The sequence below is a fragment of the Malus domestica genome, chromosome 10, assembly GCF_042453785.1.
Source record: "Malus domestica chromosome 10, GDT2T_hap1".
NCBI lineage: Eukaryota > Viridiplantae > Streptophyta > Magnoliopsida > Rosales > Rosaceae > Malus > Malus domestica.
In genome coordinates, this window is record NC_091670.1 from 11,323,773 (window position 1) to 11,345,398 (window position 21,626).

A 21,626-nucleotide genomic window follows, 5' to 3' on the forward strand; every position below is an offset into this window, starting at 1 on the left:
GTTTTTGCCCGAAGCCCAGCACGAAGCCCAAATGTCCACTTCGAGACAACATGATGGCTCTTCATTAAATGCAAAGAGTAGGTGCTTACAAAGGAAGTGACAATCGATGGAAATCCATCAACTCTCGGCCCAAAAGCACTTTATGAATGGCATAGCATGTAAAATACTAATGGTTCCCAACCAATTGCTTTCGGGTAAGAACAGAAACAACACAAGTCAGGTTAATTCATCTATAAAAGGAAGAAGAGGGCCCAGAGACAAGGACACTCAACCAATCAAATAAACATACAACTTGTCTCTCAACCAAGCAAACACCCAGAAAGCCATGTTTTGTCCAAACTCTACACCCTTTTAGCCTTATATTTCCTTAGAAAGACATCTTTTGTCTATGTAAAAGCTCTGCTACCTTTTCCTAAATGCTGCAGTATCGATCTCTCTTGTATAAACTCTTTACCAGTCATCCCCCTTTAGTATTCAATCCCTTTGTAACTGCAAAGAAAAGAGACTGCAAGATGTTTAACCTTGCACGGCAAGGTGAAATCTTGCCCGACCCTCTTTGTTTTGTCTTTTAATTAATAGATCTGGTGTCATAATGCATTCCCAGTTTATAATCAAGTTGTTTCCAGTCTTTTAATAACTCAAAGCCCCATCAGTTCTCAGATCTGGTTCACTTAATGGTTTTATTGTCACAAGAAGATTGAAATGAGTTAAAACTGATGTCTTGATCAGATTTGGACCTTCACCCCTTAAACATACAAGATAACTAAAAGTCCTTAATCTCAAGGCATAGAAAAGAACCTAATGTAGACTTAACCTATCTACAACAATCCTTTGATAAACAAGAAGTCATAAATAACTTGGGGCACAAGTAATCTACTTAAAACACATTTGTTCTACATTTGCCATACAGAGATGACAGTGACACACCTAAGCACTTAGTTGGTTTTGATTGTGAGTTTCAAGGCCTACACTTAAGGCCCCATAAAGGCGCATTTCAGAACTAACTTTGTTCTCCTCTTGCAGCATTGCGACAAGCAGGAGCCCGACAATCAACCAAAGTGCCAACTCCTCAGGGAGTTATGTGCTTGAGCCAGGAATGCACATCAGCTGGATTTCCTGCTTGAACATAGTTTTGGCACTCCCACTGGGACCACAAATCTTGTATGCCAAAAAGATAAAGGAAGGAACAAACATTTAGGTGGGAATCAAAGCAAAAATCACCCTGGTATACACTAAGATCTAGCATGGCAAATCTCCTAGAAGACTTGCAAGGATCCGCCTTGACGGAAAACTTGACCCCTTCTGAGAAATCAGGAGAAAAGGTCACAAATGAAAATTTGCAGGCTACTGTATGATGGTTGTGATAAGGAGCATGGAGAGAAACTCTCTACAAACAATAGAGAAGTAAGCCGACTCTATTCCTTAAGAGGACATCTGCAAAGGAGGCTGGATCTGGAGTACCCTACCTCAGAAAATGATCATGCTAGAGAAACCATGTGGGAAAATAGACTTGTGGATGAATATTTATTCCTCTATTTCCTTTACTTGAGAAAAAAAAGGAATAAAGGAAATGATAAAGAAGAATCAGGAGCTAGTCAGCCAGTATTGGAAGAAATGCTAGAAGCAGAGTTGCTCGACCCCCTATTTTCACTAAATAGTAGGGGGCATAGCGGGTAAGAAAGAACGAAGTATGGGATGCCCCCAGTTAATCGGGGAATCTAGCAGGAAATGACAGCTTATTAAAGCAGACAAACCTCCACCTTATAGGCCATCGCCAATGGTCATTAAAGGAAGGGAGTTCAAGTGGAGAAAGCCCGAGCCAAGAAAGGAGATTAACTTAGGCAACGTTCGTAGCCTGAAGTGGGTACTGCCTCCTCATACCCCGCCTAATAATACAGCCAGCCAACAACTCAAAGATGAGTTGCCTGAGTTAAGAATGATGGTGGTGAGGAATGCCCAGCCACAAGCTCGCCCGCTATTTAGAATCGCTTATTAGAAGCCCTACCCGAAGTTATTGATGAGCATAATCCCTTTCCTCTCAACTTCAAGATGCCTGCATTCCCAACATTTAGTGGAGAAGATAACAATGTGTCTTCCAGGGATCACATCTGGAGAGGAAGGGGGAAAATGCATTTTCACTGTAGAGAAGCCAAACAAAAGCCAGCCAGAACAACATTTGCGCCATTTTACTGTCCATGAATAGTACACTCGAGTTTGGGTTTTAGTATAGGAATAATGTCTAAAAGAAGAGCATGGTGCTAGAAGACATCAATGACTGCTATGACTTTAATAAGGTAAACGGTTTTAATCCTATTACCCTAAACCCCACCCGCAACCGGAACTAAGAAGAGACATTAGCTTACGAGCTCAAATGCAGTGGCGAAGCCACTAAGGGACCAGAATGATCTTTGATACATCTTGCCTTTTTTTCTTCTTCTTGCTACTATAATAGATGTTGCTGTTGCTGCATATCAGTCTAATACTCATAAAATTCAAATGTGTTCTCAATCCAAACTCTCTTTCATTCCTGGCCTTAACTTATCTTTTATAAAAATTCTTGCTTACTCTTGACCTCATACTCGGGTTTTTGGGTTTGTGCAATGTTTTTAGTCCTCTTTAATGAATTTAAGGTCTTTCAATTTTTATACAAATTACTCTAATATCTCATGTTCTGAGTTTAAATTACCTAAATATGTGAAAGGGTCTCCCACACATAAAATTTTGGCTCTGTCATTGTTCAAGTGAATGTGTAAATTTCTCATAAGACAAAACAAAAATGCAAAAATAGCACAAGAAAAAAAATAGATAAATATGAAGTAACTTTGAGATCCATTTGGATGTGCAAAAAAAAAAAAAAATTAAAATGCCATATGCACCCAAAAGTAAAAGAAAAAAAAACCCAGACAAACAATAAGTTAAGCTACCTCCAACACCAAAAGAACAGTGGCAAAGCTAGGAAGTTTGGATAGTAGGGACCAGACACTAGCTATTAAAATATATAATTTTCCTTAAACAATATAATTACTTGTACAATTAATACACATCCGTAATTACGATAGGACGTCCAACCAATGATGAAATATCGGCAGTTCAAGTTACCAACATAGGAGGAATGAAATATTTTATATTGATGTCAAAGAAAATGATGAAGGATTCGTCCGAAACTAGATTTTGAATGGAACAATAAACATCCTCACATACCAAAACCAAGATTAAACGGTAAGGGTTTTAAAATCTTCTTCTTCCCGATAAGTCTCTGTAATATTGGAGTACGACTTCGACGTTAAAGGCAGAAAGTCTGAGCCTTGCCTTCTCAAGAAGGTTAAAACAAGTAAACGACACTGAATCCTATTCATATGTAGATTGCAGAGGCCATGTGCAATCCGTGTGGTCCTCTCCCCATTCTTCCCAAAAAAAAGCAATGGATGCTCAAGGTTTTGTCAAAATTTTCCAGGGTTATGGCCAACCACAGTTCTTTTTAAGGTTGGTTTGGTATTGCTATGTTTTGAAAAAAAAATACTTTTACTGTGCGATTGATATTTTTTTTATATATTGTTAAAATGAAAATTCATTTATCAATCATCATATGATGTGATTTAAGAAGTATGATCTCTAAGTAATTATCTCTTTCATTTTTAACTGCCTTCCTTTCTCAATTATTGAAGTTTTGTCCCTTTGCTCTTCCCCCAAAAAATATTTTACGTGTGCGAAAAGTACTATTGGTCCACGTGATCATTGGAGTTTTGTCCCTTGCTCTACCCCCCCAAAAAAAATATTTTACGTGTGCAAAAAAACTATTGGTCCACGTGATCTTGCACGTCCTCAGCCTGACTTTTCCCGTGCATGTCTGTGCAATACTCTCGATCATCACCATTGCATTTGATCTACAACTTAATTAATTAGAAAGTAATAAAATAAATTCTAACAAAAAAATAATAATAATAAAATTAAAGGCGAAATTCCTGTATTTTGGTGGCTGTATATTAGGAAGTGCGATGTAGGATTTCGGATTTCGGATTTCGGATCTGGGACTCAACTGCATCTAGCCGATTCGGAGGATACATGCAATTGCCAGTTGCAGTGGTGGTAGAGGAATAGTCGAGAAGAAAAAGTTGGGAAGAATGCACTACATGGGTACATGCTCGTTTAAAAATGTTTTTAAATGATTAAAAACAACTTAAAAAATATTTTTAGATTTTAAAAGTATTTAAAATGCTTCCGCAAAAGTATCAATTTTATTCTTCTTGCAACTTCAAGTGTTTTTTCAAACATTAAATTTATTTTTACCAAAAATTAGTTTAAAAAATAATTTTTCTAAAAATACTTTAAGTCATTTAAGTACTTTAAGTTCACTAAAAACGTGGCACATTGTTAACCTTTCAGATTTGTTCGATTGCTAGAATTCAAAAGCCTTGTATAATCTTGTACGAAAAAAACATACAGAGGATCCTTATCCCATAAATATATCAATAAAATAGCATCACTCAGTTGGCTTTATACGGTAAGAATAGTCTTGAACTTTACCTATAGTTTAATTTTAGAGAACTTTAACGAAAAGTTTTAGGTATTGTTCAATTTAACGAAAAATCATATTTTTACACTAAAAAGTCAATTCTGATACTATTCACTTTACCCTGTATTTTGTCTTTATTATTAAAACTCAAAGTTTTCAAGCTATTTTCATTATTTTTCCTTTAATTTTAATCTCTACACTCTCCCATTATTTTTTTAGTTATCAAACTTAACATTATGTTGTCCCATTGGTCATTTTCATTAACGACGTATTTTTTCAGTTAATTCTAGGGTATATTAAGAACTTCAATTGAAAACTTCAAAAAACAATAGAAGAAGCTGAAAAACAAATGAAAATTTATAAATTAATATCTAAAACTTAAAAACAAAATGCCACTTAACACTACGGTCTAGTGGTATTCCTCTTCACTTGCAAGTGAGAGATCTTAGGTTCAATTCTCTACAAAGTAAAATTTGAAACACATTATTGCTAGCCTATTGTGAGGCTAAGCCCACCTCTTCCCCCTTAGTATAGATAATATTATTTGTTAAAAAAAAAAAACTTTAAACAAAATGAATTTGAAGTATAAAAATACAAAATGAAAATGGTTGGACTTTAACAACTTTTAAATGTTAGGCAATGCAATGTCAAAGTTGGGAGGAGATCGAATTGTAGTTGAACTTAAACAACTAACAAATCACATATTCAACTACGAAAAAACGTCATACATATTCAATTTTTTTTTTAAATCTGGTTTTTAAGGTTGTTTTTTCTTTCTCATTTCTAATTTTTAAATTTTGGGAGCAGCCTCTCCATAAATGGGGGTAAGGCTAGCCGACATTCACCTCTCCCAGACCCTGCGTAAAGCGGGAGCCTTGTGCACTGGGTACGACCTTTATTTCTAATTTTTAAATTTATTTTTAGTGATGTAGGATGAAATTCCTAATATACCTCTAAATTTAATGGAAAAATAGACGGTGTTCGTGTAAAGTACCAATGGTAAACACATTGTTAAGTTCAATTGTTCAAAAACTAATGAAACTAACATGATATTAAAGACCTGTACTACATTTAAGCCTAATTAGTATCATTCCTCAACTTTTGCTAAAATTGGTCAATTTGAAACTATATTCTCATTGCTTTTCGATGAACAGATAAAAGTCGCAAATAAAACAGATTTGAAGAACAAACTTGTAAAATACACATGGAATTTCATCTGAACTATGTTTTCTTATTGCACACAATCCTTCTTTCTTATGGGGTCGATTGCCCTCTCCTTCTTTGGAGCAGAGTAAGAGGAGGAACATACTTTTATCGTGCGTGTTACATATAATCGATGCATACAATACTTTTTTGGCAAAGAGCTATAGCCATTACGTAGAATATTCCACCACATGATCGATCACATTCACTCACTAATCTAATTAACTTGCCCTCTTGTTCCTAATTGTACTTGACCGTTGTTAGCGTTACCGTCGCCATGACTGGCATTCTTTTTCTGCTTGAGCAGTGCATTAGCTTTTCTCCACTTGTGGAACTTGCCAAACAAGACCTCCATATCCTCTAGGGTTCGGCCGTGAGTTTCGGGGAGCATGGTAAAAAAGAAGACCCACGCCACCGACGCGATTGCCGCGTAAAGAAAGAAGGCCCCACCGATCGTGATGGCATCATACAATGAAATAAAAGTCATCGAAAGGACCCCACTCACCACCCTGTTCATCGCCACACCGATACTGCACCCCTGAGCACGTAGCTTCAACGGGAAGATCTCGGAACTGTAAACCCACGTAATGGGGCCCATCCCGATCGAGAAGAACGCGACGTAGAGTAAAACCATGGTCAGGCACAAAACGGCGGCCCACAGGATCCGTTCGTGGTTCTGATCAATGATCGTAAGGCCTAGGCCGAGCCCCGTCAACGACAATATCATCCCCGCCACGCTGGCAAGAAGCAACGGACGCCGTCCGACTTTGTCGACGAAAAAGGTGGCGACCAGGATGAAAACGGTCTTAACGAATCCAACGGCCACGGTGCAGAGTAGCTTTTTATCGGAGTTGGTGATCCCCGCCTTCTCGAAGATCCTGGGGCTGTACAAAACAACGGCGTCTATGCCCGAGGCTTGTTGAAAGAAGTGGATACCGACGGCACAGATCAAAATATGACGAACGGCTGGCGTTGGATGGAGGAGCAGCTCTTTCCAGACATCTTGGCCTTGGCTGCGTTTAGGGACCTGAACGACGTCGTCGGTGCAGTGCTCGGGGATTCCCGCGGCTTCTTTGATGTCGGCTAAGCGTAGCATAGATTCTTCCTTGGAGTCTGAGGTTTTGTCGAGGACACGAGTCGCGTCACCGAGCCGTCCCTGCATGACGAGCCAACGAGGTGACTCCGGCATGGCTAAGACACCAACGGCGAGAAAGATGGAAGGGATTGCTCCGACGCCGAGCATGAGGCGCCACCCCAAGTGTGTTGGGAGCTTGGAGAAGGCATAGTTGGAGACGTAGCCCAACAATATCCCAGAATTGATGAATACCTTTAAAAGAAAATTCAACTCAGTTAATATACAATGGGCCACTGGCCTAAAAGATAAAAAATCATGATGACATACTTGTACGGATTATGATGATTCTTTTGGCACATGATAATTTAGCTTAGCGACGCTCTAAGTTTTTATTTTGTTGAAGGTTCTAAGTTGCACTGCCGTTGTTAAAAAAGCTAGGTAAATTGGTAGTAAGAAGTAACTTTCTTGAAAATATTATTTATTTGTCATACCCTTGTTAGAAAAATACAAAAGAAAAGGGGTAATCGGATAACAATTTACAATACATACACTAAGCCAAGAGTCAAACGTTTACCATACTCTTTGTAGCCTTTAACAAATCATCTGATGGAAATAATAACACATACTCGCCTTTAACAAATCTTTGTTTATTCTTATTTATAGTTTTCGTTTGATTTATTTAATTTAACAATGAAAATTACCAAAGATTATATAAAACGCTAAAAAGATTGCATGGAAATAATTTTTCATCACTTTAAAAATAAATTCCGGACTGTTTTCTCCTTTTTAATTATTTTTATTTTTACTTTGATCCAGAGAACAAAAATAGTGCACGTAAAAAAGATAAACTTTGTCTTCTTAGCTTTGCTTGTTTGTAAAGTGGGCAATATCTGCTTTTTTGAAAGAATTGGAAAAGGGTGTTGCTAGATGCGAGAGAGCATCTTGTTAGACTATATTTTATAAATAATATATAATATGTAACAGTTGATGATTAAATTTTTTTTAATAAAAAATTCAAAATAAACTCTACCACTCTACACCATGTGATTTTTAAAACATGGTCTGAAAAAGGTCTCTTAGCATTTTCCCTTAGAGAATATCCAAGATTAGGTAACATACCAGGCAGGTGCCTAACAGGCAAAAAAGTTATCTAACATGCCAGCCTGGTGCCTAATAGGCAAAAATGTTTTGAGCTACATCAAAATTGAAAAGTCAAAGAAAGTGAAGGGTACACAATTGGGTAGTTGGACTTGGATCCAATCCGAAAGTAATTCTAAACGATATCCAAGATTATTTTGATATACGAAAGGGACAACGTAAGAAACAAACAAAACAAACCTCTGGGAAGGACGTCAGGAACCCACGTGACGACGCGGGAGAGACCTCGGCGGTGTACACCGGAGCAATCATGAGGGCGTAGCCGACGCCGACTCCGGCAACAAATCGGCCGAACATGAGGAAGGCGTAGTTGGTGGCGAATCCCATGAGGAGAGCCCCGACGAAGAAGATGGCTCCGGCGAGGACTATGGTGTACCGGCGGCCGACCCAATCTGAAGTTCTGCCTGCGGCGGCGGAGCCTATGAGTGAATAGAGGTTGAGAATACCAAGGAGGATCTCGACTTCCACGTCGGAGATTTTGAGGTCGTCTTTGATGTAGATTGCAGCTCCACTCATCACACCAATATCTGTAGATAAAACCAACATCAACACATGCATGGAGACAACTTTGTTTCCAAAGTAAAAAACTAGAACGCAATAAGTGCTTCCCATGCTTTTGGAAATAGCATTAATTAGCCTCCATTAATCTCTTTAATGCATAAAACATTGAAAAGGGACATCAAAATTATACGGTTTAAGATTATGTAATATAATTGTAGCTATGTTGGTTAAGAATATTATTCATCAAATTTAGGTCTGAGTTCGAACGCTCTCTCCAGTTCTACTATTGCTTCATAAAAGAAGCAAAAACAATGAAGAAAATAAAGTTTGAAGCATATTTACTTACCATAACCCAGCAAGATTGAAGTCATGGAGGCCAAAATAGCACAAGCAAAGGCATACTTGTTTCTTTTGGGCTTCTGTGGGGGATCAAAGTCTTCAATGGTTTTTTGGGGTTGGCTGGAGACTGTATTATCGTCAGTTGTCCGGTCAGCCATCTTCCTGGAGAGGGATTGAGACTGGACAACTGCTTAGCAAAGGGTCTCTTGTTGCAGAAGTGTAATTTAGAGAAGAAAGGAGGAGAGAGATTTGTGTGGATATAAGTAGGAGATATAGCAGAAATACTAGTGGCTGTGCAAGTGTTGAGTTGGAGCTGCAGTGTTTAAATAGACCAAAAAGTTGACATCATTTTCACAGCCAGGGCCGGTCCTGAGTTTTTGGGTGCCCAGTGCGAAAGTTCAAAATGTGCCATTTTTAATACAAAAACATATGTTAAAAAAAAAATATTTAACGAGGGCTGGAACCCAGTCGAAGCTGGGGGGCTAGGCCCTCACGCCCAAATTATATTACCTGAGAAAATATACAACGGGGGGACATAATACCTAAACTCCGACAATCAAAAGTACAATCATATATAACCACTCCTAGCAAATCTCCTTCAAATTTCAACTTTTAAGAAATTGTCTTCTAGTATTTTTTGAAGCAAAATACAACACTAATAATCATAAAACAATCTCGGATACATCTCTCTCATCCGATCCTCTGTTTCCCAAGTAGCCTCTTCCACCGATTGGTTCCTCCACAAAACTTTTACTATCCGCACGGTCTTGTTCCTAAGAACCTTATCCTTCCAATCGATGATAATCACTGGAACCCCGTCACTTAAATCAAACATTGTCCTCAATGTTTCAAGCATAAACTCACACAAAACAAGCAATCAAACAAACTACGAATAAACATGACAAGTATGGTAAAGTAAAAACCAGACAGAGTAGAGTTTAAGAACGTAAATCTGGTTTTGGAAATAGATGATCTTATTGACTTTCCACAGCTTTGATCTCGAACTGGATTGGAATTCTGAGCAGAGAATAGGAGAGTTCCTTGGTTTCAATTCAGACTCCTTCTGCTGGGTTGATTTGATTGTGCAGTCTGCATTCTTCTCTGCTTGTTTCTTCTGCACGGCAGGCATCATGAAGGATAAAGAGAAGAAAAATGAGAAGAGATGATATGGGATACTTTTGTTTTTTGTAGAAATAACTTTCCACAGGCTTATTCTTGAACTGAGCTGGAGGGTTTTCTGGTTTCCTCCAGAGTATAAGGCCGACTGAAGAATTTGAGGGTCAAAACAAGTCCATCAAATCTAGAGTACGTTCGACCCTGCTGATATGGGATACTTTTGCTTTTGACAGAGTAATGGATGTATCGGCACGTGTGCTGTTACGCTTGTCTCCATATGCTTCCTTGTATCCTTCTCACTTGCCCTATTTGTTCCTCAGGCAAATGCGGTATCTTCCCTGGAAGCATAAGATGTTGAAAATGAGTACTCGAGAGCAATGCCAGGTAAGTAATTAGGTAAGGGGTTCCAGGCAGTCAGTTCCTGGCTGGAAGCTTGATTCCAAGTGCTGACTGATTGCTCTCTTTCTCCTTGTCTTGCAGGTAAGAACAAGGCCAAAGGAAAAGACAGGGAAAAAGCATGATATGGGATACTCTTGCTTTTAACCCTGATGATATGAAATACTTTTGCTTTTGATGGGTTGTTGCAGAGGTATCCCAAGGAATAATGAACACTGAGTGACTCGAGAGAATTTGATGCGAATGCATTCTCGGAGATGAAGAAGGTTTGAGTGAGGCTGCCTTGCTGTGAAGGTTGACATTTATAGGCATTTCTTCATAACTGAGTGTGCATGTGACAGATGTTGACACGTCTGGATAAAGCATATGCCTCTTCGATATCTGGAATCGGCGCTTCGACAAACTGCCCGTGATTTTCGCAAGGCTGAGTGTGCATGTGACAGATGTTGACACGTCTGGATAAAGCATATGCCTCTTCGATATCTGGAATCGGCGCTTCGACAAACTGCCCGTGATTTTCGCAAGGCTGAGTGTGCATGTGACAGATGTTGACACGTCTGGAAAAGCAGATGCCTCTCCGATATCTGGAATCGGCGCTTCGACAAACTGCCTTTCCGATATCCGATATCTGGAAAAGCCCAACTTTTGAGAAAGCAAGCCTCTTCGATTTCTGAGATCGACCCTCGTGGTCTCTGAGCAGCCCAGCTTTTGAGAAAGCAAACACCTTTTCGATTTCTGAGCAGGCGCTTCTTCGATTTCTGAAGCTTCGCCGAGTGCAGATTTTTATAGGGGTTGGCATTAAGTTCCAAAGCACACTTGAATTTCTGCCTATAGAAACTTTCTTCGTGCACTTCTAAAATCTTGATTTATCCTACCTCTTCTCTCTTCAATACATTTGAAAATGTCTGGCCCCTCCGACCGTCGTTTTGACTTGAACCTTGTTGAAGAGGCAGCCCCGCCTTCTCCAGACAACATATGGCGCCCATCCTTCGTCTCCCCTACTGGTCCTCTTACCGTTGGGGATTCCGTGATGAAGAATGATATGACCACTGCGGTGGTGGCCAAGAACCTTCTCACTCCCAAAGATAACATACTACTTTCCAAACGGTCTGATGAGTTAGCTGTTAAGGATTCTCTGGCTCTCAGTGTTCAGTGTGCAGGTTCTGTGTCTAATATGGCTCAACGCCTATTTGCTCGAACCCGCCAGGTTGAATCATTGGCGGCTGAAGTGATGAGTCTCAAACAGGAGATTAGAGGGCTCAAGCAGGAGAATAAACAGTTGCACCGGCTCACACATAGCTATGCTACAAACATGAAGAGGAAAATTGACCAGATGCAGGAATCTGATGGTCAGATTTTACTTGATCATCAGAGGTTTGTGGGTTTGTTCCAACAACATTTGCCTTCATCTTCTGGGGCTGTACCGCATACTGAAGCTCCAAATGATCAACCTCCGATACCTCCTCCTACTGGGGCTCCGCCGACTGCTGAGGCTCCGCCGACTACTGAGACTTCTCCTAAGTAGCCTTTGTGAAAGCTCTCTTTCTTGTATTTTTCTGTTTAATGTTCATTTTATTTTTCTGCTTAATGTTCCATTTTCAATGAATTTTAATATAAAAAAAAATTACCTTGTTTACATCTATCTCCAAATTAATCAAGAATTCAATCCATCAACAACAAAAATTCTATACATCAATTATCATATAATTCTATGTCACTTGCAAAATTTAATTTAAATTATGAATTAATAATTCAAATTTTAAAAATTAGTTTATCAAATTACCTCAAAAGTTACTCGGGTTGGTGAATGCACAATGGCAACCGTCAGCAGGGATTGTGGCTGAGAAAAACAAAGATCTGTGTGTGGGGGGGACCGGGGAGGTCCCTTTACATTATTGTTTTGTTTTTTTTTATTTTTTTATTATTTTAAGGTGGGAGTGGGGGGGACCGGGGAGGTCCCTTTACATTATTGTTTTGTTTTGTTTTTTTTTTTTTTTTAAAGGTTAAAATCTGGCCGGTTTAATTATATATATATATATATTTATTTTTTTTAAAATCTTGAAACTTGGGCCCTTTCCTTTATTGTCAAATTTGGGCCTCTTACCCTCCATTCCTTATTTTGGGCTCTGGACAAATTTTTTTTTTTTTTTATACCTAATTATTTGGACTTTTTTTTTTGGTGCCCCTTTAAATTTTGGGCCCTGGACAATGGCCCTGGTTGCACTGGGCCTGGGCCGGCCCTGTTCACAGCCGTAAGACCTCCCCTTGCATCAATCTTGGGGACCAGTGTATTTCATTGTCTCTGCAAGCTTGGTGAAAATTTGAACCAATTAGATGCGTAAGGTGCAACGAAGACAGCTGTAGCCGATTCTGTTACTAAATTATATATTTGCATTACTAAACTAAATCAATAATGTAGAAACTGTTGTAAACATTCATAGTTTAAGTATAATTGTGTAAATCCTAGATAAGCATTGATTCTAGTTATCCTTTCCTATTACAACTTGTATTACTTGGAGGAGAAGAAATATTTTCTCTACCTTTACTACTATAAATAAAGGCACAATGTAGGAGGGATAACAACACACACATTCCCCTACAATTCTACAAACACACATCTCTCTTCTCTCTCTCTCTGCCGCCGGCCCGAGTCTCTCTGTCAGATAAAATAGACCACAACACGTTATCAGCACGCTCCTACCGCTGCGCTTAGGAATCTAACGTTGGAGATTTTTTTTCTGCATCAAACCAGTTCATCCATATCATCACGCAATCAGGTTCTTTCCAAACAACGGCTTTTAACTCGATATTTTGCAAGCCCTGATAGCATGAACATTCACCATGATTCATGACCCAACTTTATGTTTAACGTATTTTAGATTCTACATAAATTGTGTATGCTTCATAATCAAAATTGCTACAATTATGTGAATTTGATATTTGTCATGAATTGAATCTTACATATGTACATGCATTGAAACTATTATTTGCATATGCATCAACGTAAATATGTGATTCATTGAATTTTACATGCATATAATTATATTTGAATTGAAAAAAAAATATTTTTTTGCGATTGGGGAATTAGGGTTCTAGTCGAACCCGTGCCTTTGCACCATGCAAGGCCGCAAGCCACCAGGCCAGCAGCCTGCGATGGCCCAACCCAAACCGAGAACCCACACCCGCAAGCATGGAACCACACGGTGCGTTTGAAGCACCTTGTCCCGACCTACGGCCTGAAGCCCAGGTCCTTGCCGTCGACTCTTCCGACGCAACATGACCGACAGTCATGCAAATTGGACACAACCCATCGTTTTCAATAACGATTCCGTGAAATTCCAGAAGAATTCCATGGGTTTTTCATTTGAATTCAGTTGAATTTTTTTGGTTCTCTTTGCCCCGACGTCGAGATTTCATCTCCGTCGATGAGTACTTGGTTCTCCGACGACCCATGGTTTGCACAGACCATGGACTGTCGCCTGCACTGGCGCCGTCAATCAAAGACCGGCCTTCTTCCCCGATGGACACACCCAGCTACGGCTGGGATGTTTTGGTCCTGCAACCCGAGCCCTAGTGGGCTCCAGCCTCTCGGCCCGTGTGACAGAAAGAAAAAAAAACAATTTTTTTTGTTATCTGGGCTCGCTTGCAGCGGCCCAGCCCAAGAAAAGAAAAAAGAGCAATTTTTTTTGGTTTCTTTTGGGCCAGCTTGCAGCGGCCCTTATGAAAAAAAAAAAAAAGAAATTTTTTTTGGGTTTGCCCGTGGCAGCCCAGCCAATTTTTTTTTTTTTGCTCCCCTCCCCGTGAGCCTGAAGCTCACCCAAGATACACCCGAGGGTTCTCGGCCTATATTTTTAGGCCCCGAGATTTTATTATTTAATATATTTTTAAATAATATGGGTTTTTATATTTTCACCCACACTTTAATTTGGCCCCGAAGACCAAAAATAAATTAATTCACTTATCATTATACAATATTTCTGCATATATTCTTTGCATATTTGTTTGCATATATATTTGTGTTTGCCTGCAGGAATATATGAACATGAAGTTCATAATTACTTTGAAACCCGAAGTTTCTTCTAAACATGCCTTGTTTGAAAACCTGAAGTTTTCACCTAAACATATCACCCATGAAACCCGAAGTTTTTCATGCGAAATTAAACCAATACATGTCTATTAGAACCTGTATGTTCTACTCCTATGTGAATGGATTGATTTTTCTCCATTACACTAACCACATCTTGTTCATCCATTTTGTGATAGGAACATGTCGAATTTGAACAAACTCGACTTCACCGCTTTGGAGGTTTCTGGAAGGAACTACCTCAAGTGGGTTCAAGATGTGAAGCTCCACCTCACTGCAAAGAACTTGCGTCCTACTATTGAAGAAGCAACGGATGCACCTGTTGGCGAAGCTGAAAAAGCCACTGCTATGATCTTCATCCGAAGACATATCCATGACGCTCTGCAAACTGAGTACCTTGCTGAGGAGGATCCACGTGCATTATGGGTCGCTTTGGCTGATCGTTTCGATCACCAAAAGGACATATTCTTGCCTGAAGCAAGACACGACTGGTAGCACTTGCGCTTCCAAGACTTTAAGTCTGTGAATGAATATAATTCTGAAGTTTGTCGAATCCGATCACTTCTCAAGTTTTGCAATGAAACTTTGACTGAAGAGGATTTCCTACAGAAGACCTACTCGACCTTCTCTGTTTCTAATATTGTCCTGCAGCAACAATATAGAGCTCAGAAGTTCACTAAGTTCTCGGATTTGATCTCTGTTTTACCTCTTGCTGAAAAGCAGAACCAGCTATTGATGAAGAATCATCAAGCTCGACCTATTGGGGCTACTGCTGTGCCTGAAGCACATTATAGCACTAATCAGCACCCAAAACGCCAAAAGAGGCGTGGTAAGGGCGGCCAGAAGCCATCCCACCAAGGTCAACAGAGCCAAGGCCCATCCAAGGGAGGAAACAAAGCCCAGAAGCGCCCAAACCTCGCTCCCAAGGCCCCGAACTTCAAGAATAAAGGCAAAGCACTTGCCACAATGAATGACGATATGTGCTATCGTTGTGGTTCAAAGGACCATTGGTCCCGTATTTGCCGTGCTCCCAAGAAGGTTGTAGATGAATATCATTCTCGTCGTAAGAAGTTTGAATCAAACTTCATGCAAGTGGACGAACCGGAGACTACAAAGATGGAGGTTTCTGACTTTCAGGAGGATACCACTCCTATGGAAGATTAGAATCTTAAACATAGACTTATTTTTCAGTTGAAATAAGACAATTGGGGCCGAATTCCACCTAGTGGCCGAACCCCACCTTGTTTTTTGGTTGATTTTGAACAATTTTCCTTTATGTTTTGGATAATTAGTTGGCGATTTATTTTGGATATTAAGTTTTAATCCTTGAATAAATGAAATTATTTTGAATTGATACTTGTTTTTATAAACTTTTATGCATGTGACCGATTCAAATTAATTTTTCATTCTAGGTATGACTAGTGGGAAAGTTAGTTGTCTGGCAGATAGTGCAACCACGCATACTGTTTTGCGTGAACGCATCTATTTCACTAACTTCGTACCTAAGAATGCACCTCTGACAACCCTCTCAGGCCTATCCAACCTGATCGAAGGATACGGTAAGGCACGTATAATGTTGTCCAATGGTACAATCTTGACCATTGCTGAGGCACTCTATTCTCCACGTTCCGGAAGAACGTTACTAAGTTTCAAGGACATTAGAGATAACAATTATCACGCTGAAACCCACGTAGAAAACGGAGTTGAATTTCTGTGCGTAACTTCCTACGAATATGGCCAGAAGCGTATTCTAGAGAAGATGAAGCGTAGCCCGAGTGGTCTGTATACTACGACCATACGCCCCATAGAATGCCACTATGTGGCCGGCCCTACCACAGGGACCGCGCACGAAATTACACTTTGGCATGATCGTTTGGGACATCCTGGACGAATAGCGATGCGCCGTATCCTCAAAACTTCACACGGGCATCCACTAACCCGAAGCTTAGGTTCGATCCATGAAATTGCATGTCAAACATGTTCTATGGGAAAGCTTATTACTAAGCCTTCTTATGACAAGATTCGTTCGAATCCTCCCATTTGTCTACAACGGATTCAGGGGGACATTTGTGGACCGATTCAACCTCCCTGCGGACCATTTAGATATTTTATGGTTTTGGTTGACGCTTCTACACGTTGGTCACACGTGTGCTTGTTGTCCATAAGGAATGCTGCATTCTCCAAACTGTTGGCTCAGGTTATCAAGCTCAGGGCTCACCACCCTGATTATCCGATCAAATCTATTCGATTGGATAATGCTGGAGAATTCACATCTAAAACTTTTGATGACTATTGCATGTCGGTTGGGGTTGAAGTTGAACATCCTGTACCCCATGTTCACACCCAGAACGGCCTGGCAGAGGCTTTCATTAAGCGTTTACAAATGATTGCTCGATCGTTGGTTATACGTACCAAGCTCCCGATCGCTGCTTGGGGCCATGCAATATTGCACGCAGCAAAGTTGGTCCGCCTGAGGCCTGTTGCGACACAACCATTTAGTGCCCTTCAGTTGGTCACCGGATGCGAACCCGACATATCGCATCTGCGCGTTTTTGGTTGTGCGGTCTATGTGCCGATCTGATTCTCCTATGTCGGATATGATTCTCCTTCGATTATTCGTTACTTAGAACCTTTGACAGGCGATCTGTTTACCGCTCGTTTCGCGGATTGTCACTTCTATGAGACAGTCTTCCCGTCGTTAGGGGGAGATAAGAACGTCAACGTTCCTAATGAACGACGCGAATTATCGTGGACGACTCCCACTTTGTCTCATTTAGATCCCCGCACCGCTCAGTCTGAAGCTGAAGTGCAGCACATATTAGATCTCCAGAGCATAGCTCAGAGCATGCCAGATGCTTTCACCGATCTAGCGCGCGTGACAAGATCACATATTCCAGCTGTGAATACGCCTGCAAAAATAGATGTACCAAATGTACGACGGACTACCCTCCTGGAAGCCCGGGACGCCAATTCTGGTGATCCACGTACATTAGCGGCTAGCCAATCATCTGCCCCTACACAAAAGCATGGCAGACCCCTTGGTTTAAAGGATTCACACCCCCGAAAGAGGAAAACCACGGCACAAGGTCCTGAAGAGCCTACCGTGAATCCGACTATCGCTTACTCATTTTACCCAACTCATGAGGAAATTCTAGATTATGGAAGCGTCCTTGAAGAGACGAATCCTCCTCCCGAGAATCGTGAGATTTCGGTTTATTATGCTAGCTTAGATGATGTGTGGCGTAGAAATGAGATGATTGTCGACGATGCATTAGCATTTGCAGTAGCTACTGAGATCATGTTGAGCGATGACATTGAACCGCGTTCCGTTGATGAATGTCGACGTAGAGCTGATTGGTCAAACTGGAAACAAGTAATCCAAGTCGAACTTGATTCACTTGCGAAACGTAAGGTGTTTGGACCTGTAGTTCCTACTCCTCCACATGTAAAGCCCGTTGGCTACAAGTGGGTTTTCGTTCGGAAGCGTAATGAGAAGAACAAAATTGTGCGTTACAAAGCTCGTCTTGTAGCACAAGGTTTCTCACAACGCCCCGGGATTGGCTATGACGAAACTTACTCACCTGTTATGGATGTGATTACCTTTCGATACCTTATCAATTTGGTAGTTTCCGAAAAACTGGATATGCAGCTGATGGATGTAGTAACCGCGTATCTCTATGGGGATCTTGATACGGAAATTTATATGAAAGTTCCCGAAGGACTTACATTGACTGGTTCAAATATTTCCAAACCCCGGAACACGCTCTCAATTCGGCTGAGGCGTTCACTATACGGTTTGAAACAATCCGGAAGAATGTGGTATAACCGTTTGAGTGAGTATTTGACTAGTCAGGGATATGTGAATAACGAACTATGCCCTTGTGTGTTCATTAAGAATTCACATTCCGGATTTGTGATTGTTGCAGTATATGTCGATGACATGAATCTCATCGGAACTCCTGAAGAGCTCGCGAGAACTGCTTCGCACCTGAAGTCGGAATTTGAGATGAAAGATCTAGGTAAGACTCGATACTGTCTTGGTCTCGAGATAGAGCATTGTTCGGATGGAATCTTAGTACATCAATCGAACTACACCCAGAAGGTGTTGCGCCGTTTTAATGAGGATAAAGCGAAGTCTTCGAGTACTCCTATGGTCGTTCGTACGCTAGATGCAAAACGAGATCCCTTTCGTCCGAAGGAGGATGATGAAGAGATTTTGGAGCCTGAAGTTCCTTATCTAAGTTCGATAGGCGCTTTATTGTACTTAGCTCAATGCACTAGACCCGACATCTCCTTCGCTGTTAATCTTTTGGCAAGATACAGCAATGCACCAACACGCAGACATTGGACTGGCGTGAAAGACATTTTCCGTTACCTTAAGGGTACTACGGATTTGGGCTTATTCTATCCCTACGAATCCTCGAGTGATGCCGCACCCTATGCTCATCGGGTTGATTCTCGCCTTGTTGGTTATGCCGACGCTGGATACTTATCTGATTCGCATAAGGCGCGTTCTCAAACGGGTTATGTCTTTACCGTTGGAGGCACCGCAATATCTTGGAGGTCAACTAAACAGACCTTAGTTGCCACTTCGTCTAACCATGCTGAAATTCTCGCCTTACATGAAGCAACTCGGGAATGCTTTTGGTTGAGAGCAGTAGTGGGCCATATTCGAAGCTCCTGTGATCTTCATCCCGCCGTTAATGCCCCGACGACGATTTTTGAAGACAACACAGCTTGCATCGAACAGCTCAAGAAGGGTTACATCAAAGGAGACAACACCAAGCATATTGCGCCGAAGTTCTTCTTTACACATCAACAACAAGAGCATCAGAAGATTGAAGTCACGCAAATCCGATCACAAGACAATCTGGCCGACCTCTTCACCAAATCACTACCGAAGGCGACGTTTCAGAAGCTTGTTCATGGAATTGGTATGCGTAAACTTTCTGAGTTGTAACTTTGCTATTTCTCTTTGGAATTATGTCAAACTCAGGGGGAGTATCTTCTGGATACTTGCTTGATCTTAATGTACTCTTTTTCCCTATGATTAGGAGCATTTTTCCCACTGGGTTTTTGCTACCTAACTAGGTTTTAACGAGGCACCCACCTTGGGCTGGTCATATCCCTGATGACGTCCTGTAGACGTTTCTTTTGACTTTGCATTTCTCACGCATTTTTCCTTAGACTATGGATTTTGTCCCTACTCGGGTTTTTGCCATAGCCTTAGGGTTTTTTAGTGAGACTTACTACTTATGCAAGTTCCTACCTTATTGAGAATAAGCGTTGTTCCTTGGAATCAATGCCGACGAATCGACTTCCTCAACTTCTGCATGATGCTGAATCTACCTTGAGTATTTACACACTCAAGGGGGAGTGTTGTAAACATTCCTAGTTTAAGTATGATTGTGTAAATCCTAGATAAGCATTGATTCTAGTTATCCTTTCATATTACAACTTGTATTACTTGGAGGAGAAGAAATATCTTCTCTACCTTTACAACTATAAATAAAGGCACAATGTAGGAGGGATAACAACACACACATTCCCCTACAATTCTACAAACACACATCTCTCTTCTCTCTTTCTCTGCCGCCGGCCCGAGTCTCTCTGTCAGATAAAATAGACCACAACAGAAACATTATATTTTCAATATAATACAAGGTTGTTAAGTAAAAAGAACCCCTGGTTTGCTCTAAATATGATGATTCTGTAATTGTGAAGTTTTGATTTTTCTTTTGGCATGTGTACCCTCTTACTTTGCTCTAAATATGATGTCTTGACGTGTCTATCTGTTCTTGGCCGTTCATCAAGAAGTTTTTTTTTAATTTTTTTATATGTAAAATATACATTGTCCCTTTATTTCTTAATGGGAGCATTTTTGTCCATCATATTAAATTTTGGTGTATGCTCACCATATACCTAATCATCTGCCACGTGTTATTTTACTTAACCTTGGTTTGTGAAAGTTAACTAGAGTTATGTGAAATGATACATGTCCGTGACCACAATCAAGCAGACTTACCAGCTTAAAGCCTCGAACCCGAGACTTCCCACATTTTCTTTATTTATTGGGAAGCCGTAGTCTGCGCCCTTACCACTGGGCCGCTTGCTATAATTTATTACAAAATATATTTGATTAAATAATTAAATGATCCAACTCCAGATTCTCCCTCCCAATTAATTAAAAGTTTTCTTTGTCAAGCTATTCCAAGTCGAGTGTATTTTAATTAGCTTGTGCTTCCCAATTTATGGATTATCGGCAAATGAGTTTGATTTAATTTTATTACAAAATCTTCAAAATTTAATATGCTCGTTTAACGGTAATTAATAGGGTATTTTGTTATTGAGACGTGTCATTTAGATGTATTTATTAATGATTTTGCAAGAAATGTGTATCATTTTTATTCTTGTGTTTACTAATAATAAAAAATAATAAAAAAGTATGTGTTTTACTGATTTTCTATAAGGCACATTTTTTTTACAAATAATATTATCTATACTAAAAGGGAGGGGAATGGGCGTAGCCTCACAATAAGCTAGTAATAATGTGGTTCAAATTCGCCTTTGGTGAAAATCAAATATAAGACCTCTTACTTAAAAATGAAGAGAAATATTATTAGACTGTAATACTAAGTGGCCGATAAGACATGCTTAAAAAATAAGCATAAAATAACGAAAGAAAGTTATTTATCTCATATGCATTTCTTGTCCTTACCATCCCTTCTCATACTCTTATCAAGTAAGTAATTAAACATGTTCGAAAGGAATGAACGTTAAAGTCAGACGGAAGAAATAGATAAAAACGAATTTACCTTGAAAGTGGCACACATACAATCTTCAATCCACCTGACTCAATAGAATTAACTGTAGGGGGGGAACGCTTGGCATTTTGGTGTTCAAGAAGACATAAATTCAAATTCAAATTATACGGGGTATAATGTGGAACACAGGCATTATTTACGGAAATGCCAAAATATGTCCCATCTAATATGATCACTCTCAATTTCTTCCTTCAAAGCAACTCCAACCTTAGAGTAAAACTCAAATGTTAGGTTCTAAACCAACCCTAATTTTCTACAACCCTTGAGCCAAATATGAGTTTTAACCCAAAACTCTTAGTCCAGAATTCCCCCTAGGTTAGTGGGTTGGCCCACCATATATGTGTATTTTTTTAGCTTTATATCTATAATTTCATTGAATTAAATGGTTAAGATCTAATATGATCAAATCTAATGGTA

The 21,626-nt window shown here is 40.0% G+C and overlaps 1 protein-coding gene across 1 annotated transcript; it reads right to left on the reverse strand.

Annotated features, from left to right (window-relative positions):
• Positions 1–5,704: 5,704 nt before the first annotated feature.
• On the reverse strand, positions 5,705–9,073 carry LOC103449824 (polyol transporter 5-like). Its single transcript, NM_001294104.1, is given in 3 exon segments — positions 5,705–7,043; positions 8,130–8,476; positions 8,797–9,073. Coding segments are annotated over 3 exon segments (1,608 nt in total). The 5' UTR covers positions 8,948–9,073; the 3' UTR covers positions 5,705–5,933.
• Between the last annotated feature and the right edge of the window lie 12,553 nt (positions 9,074–21,626).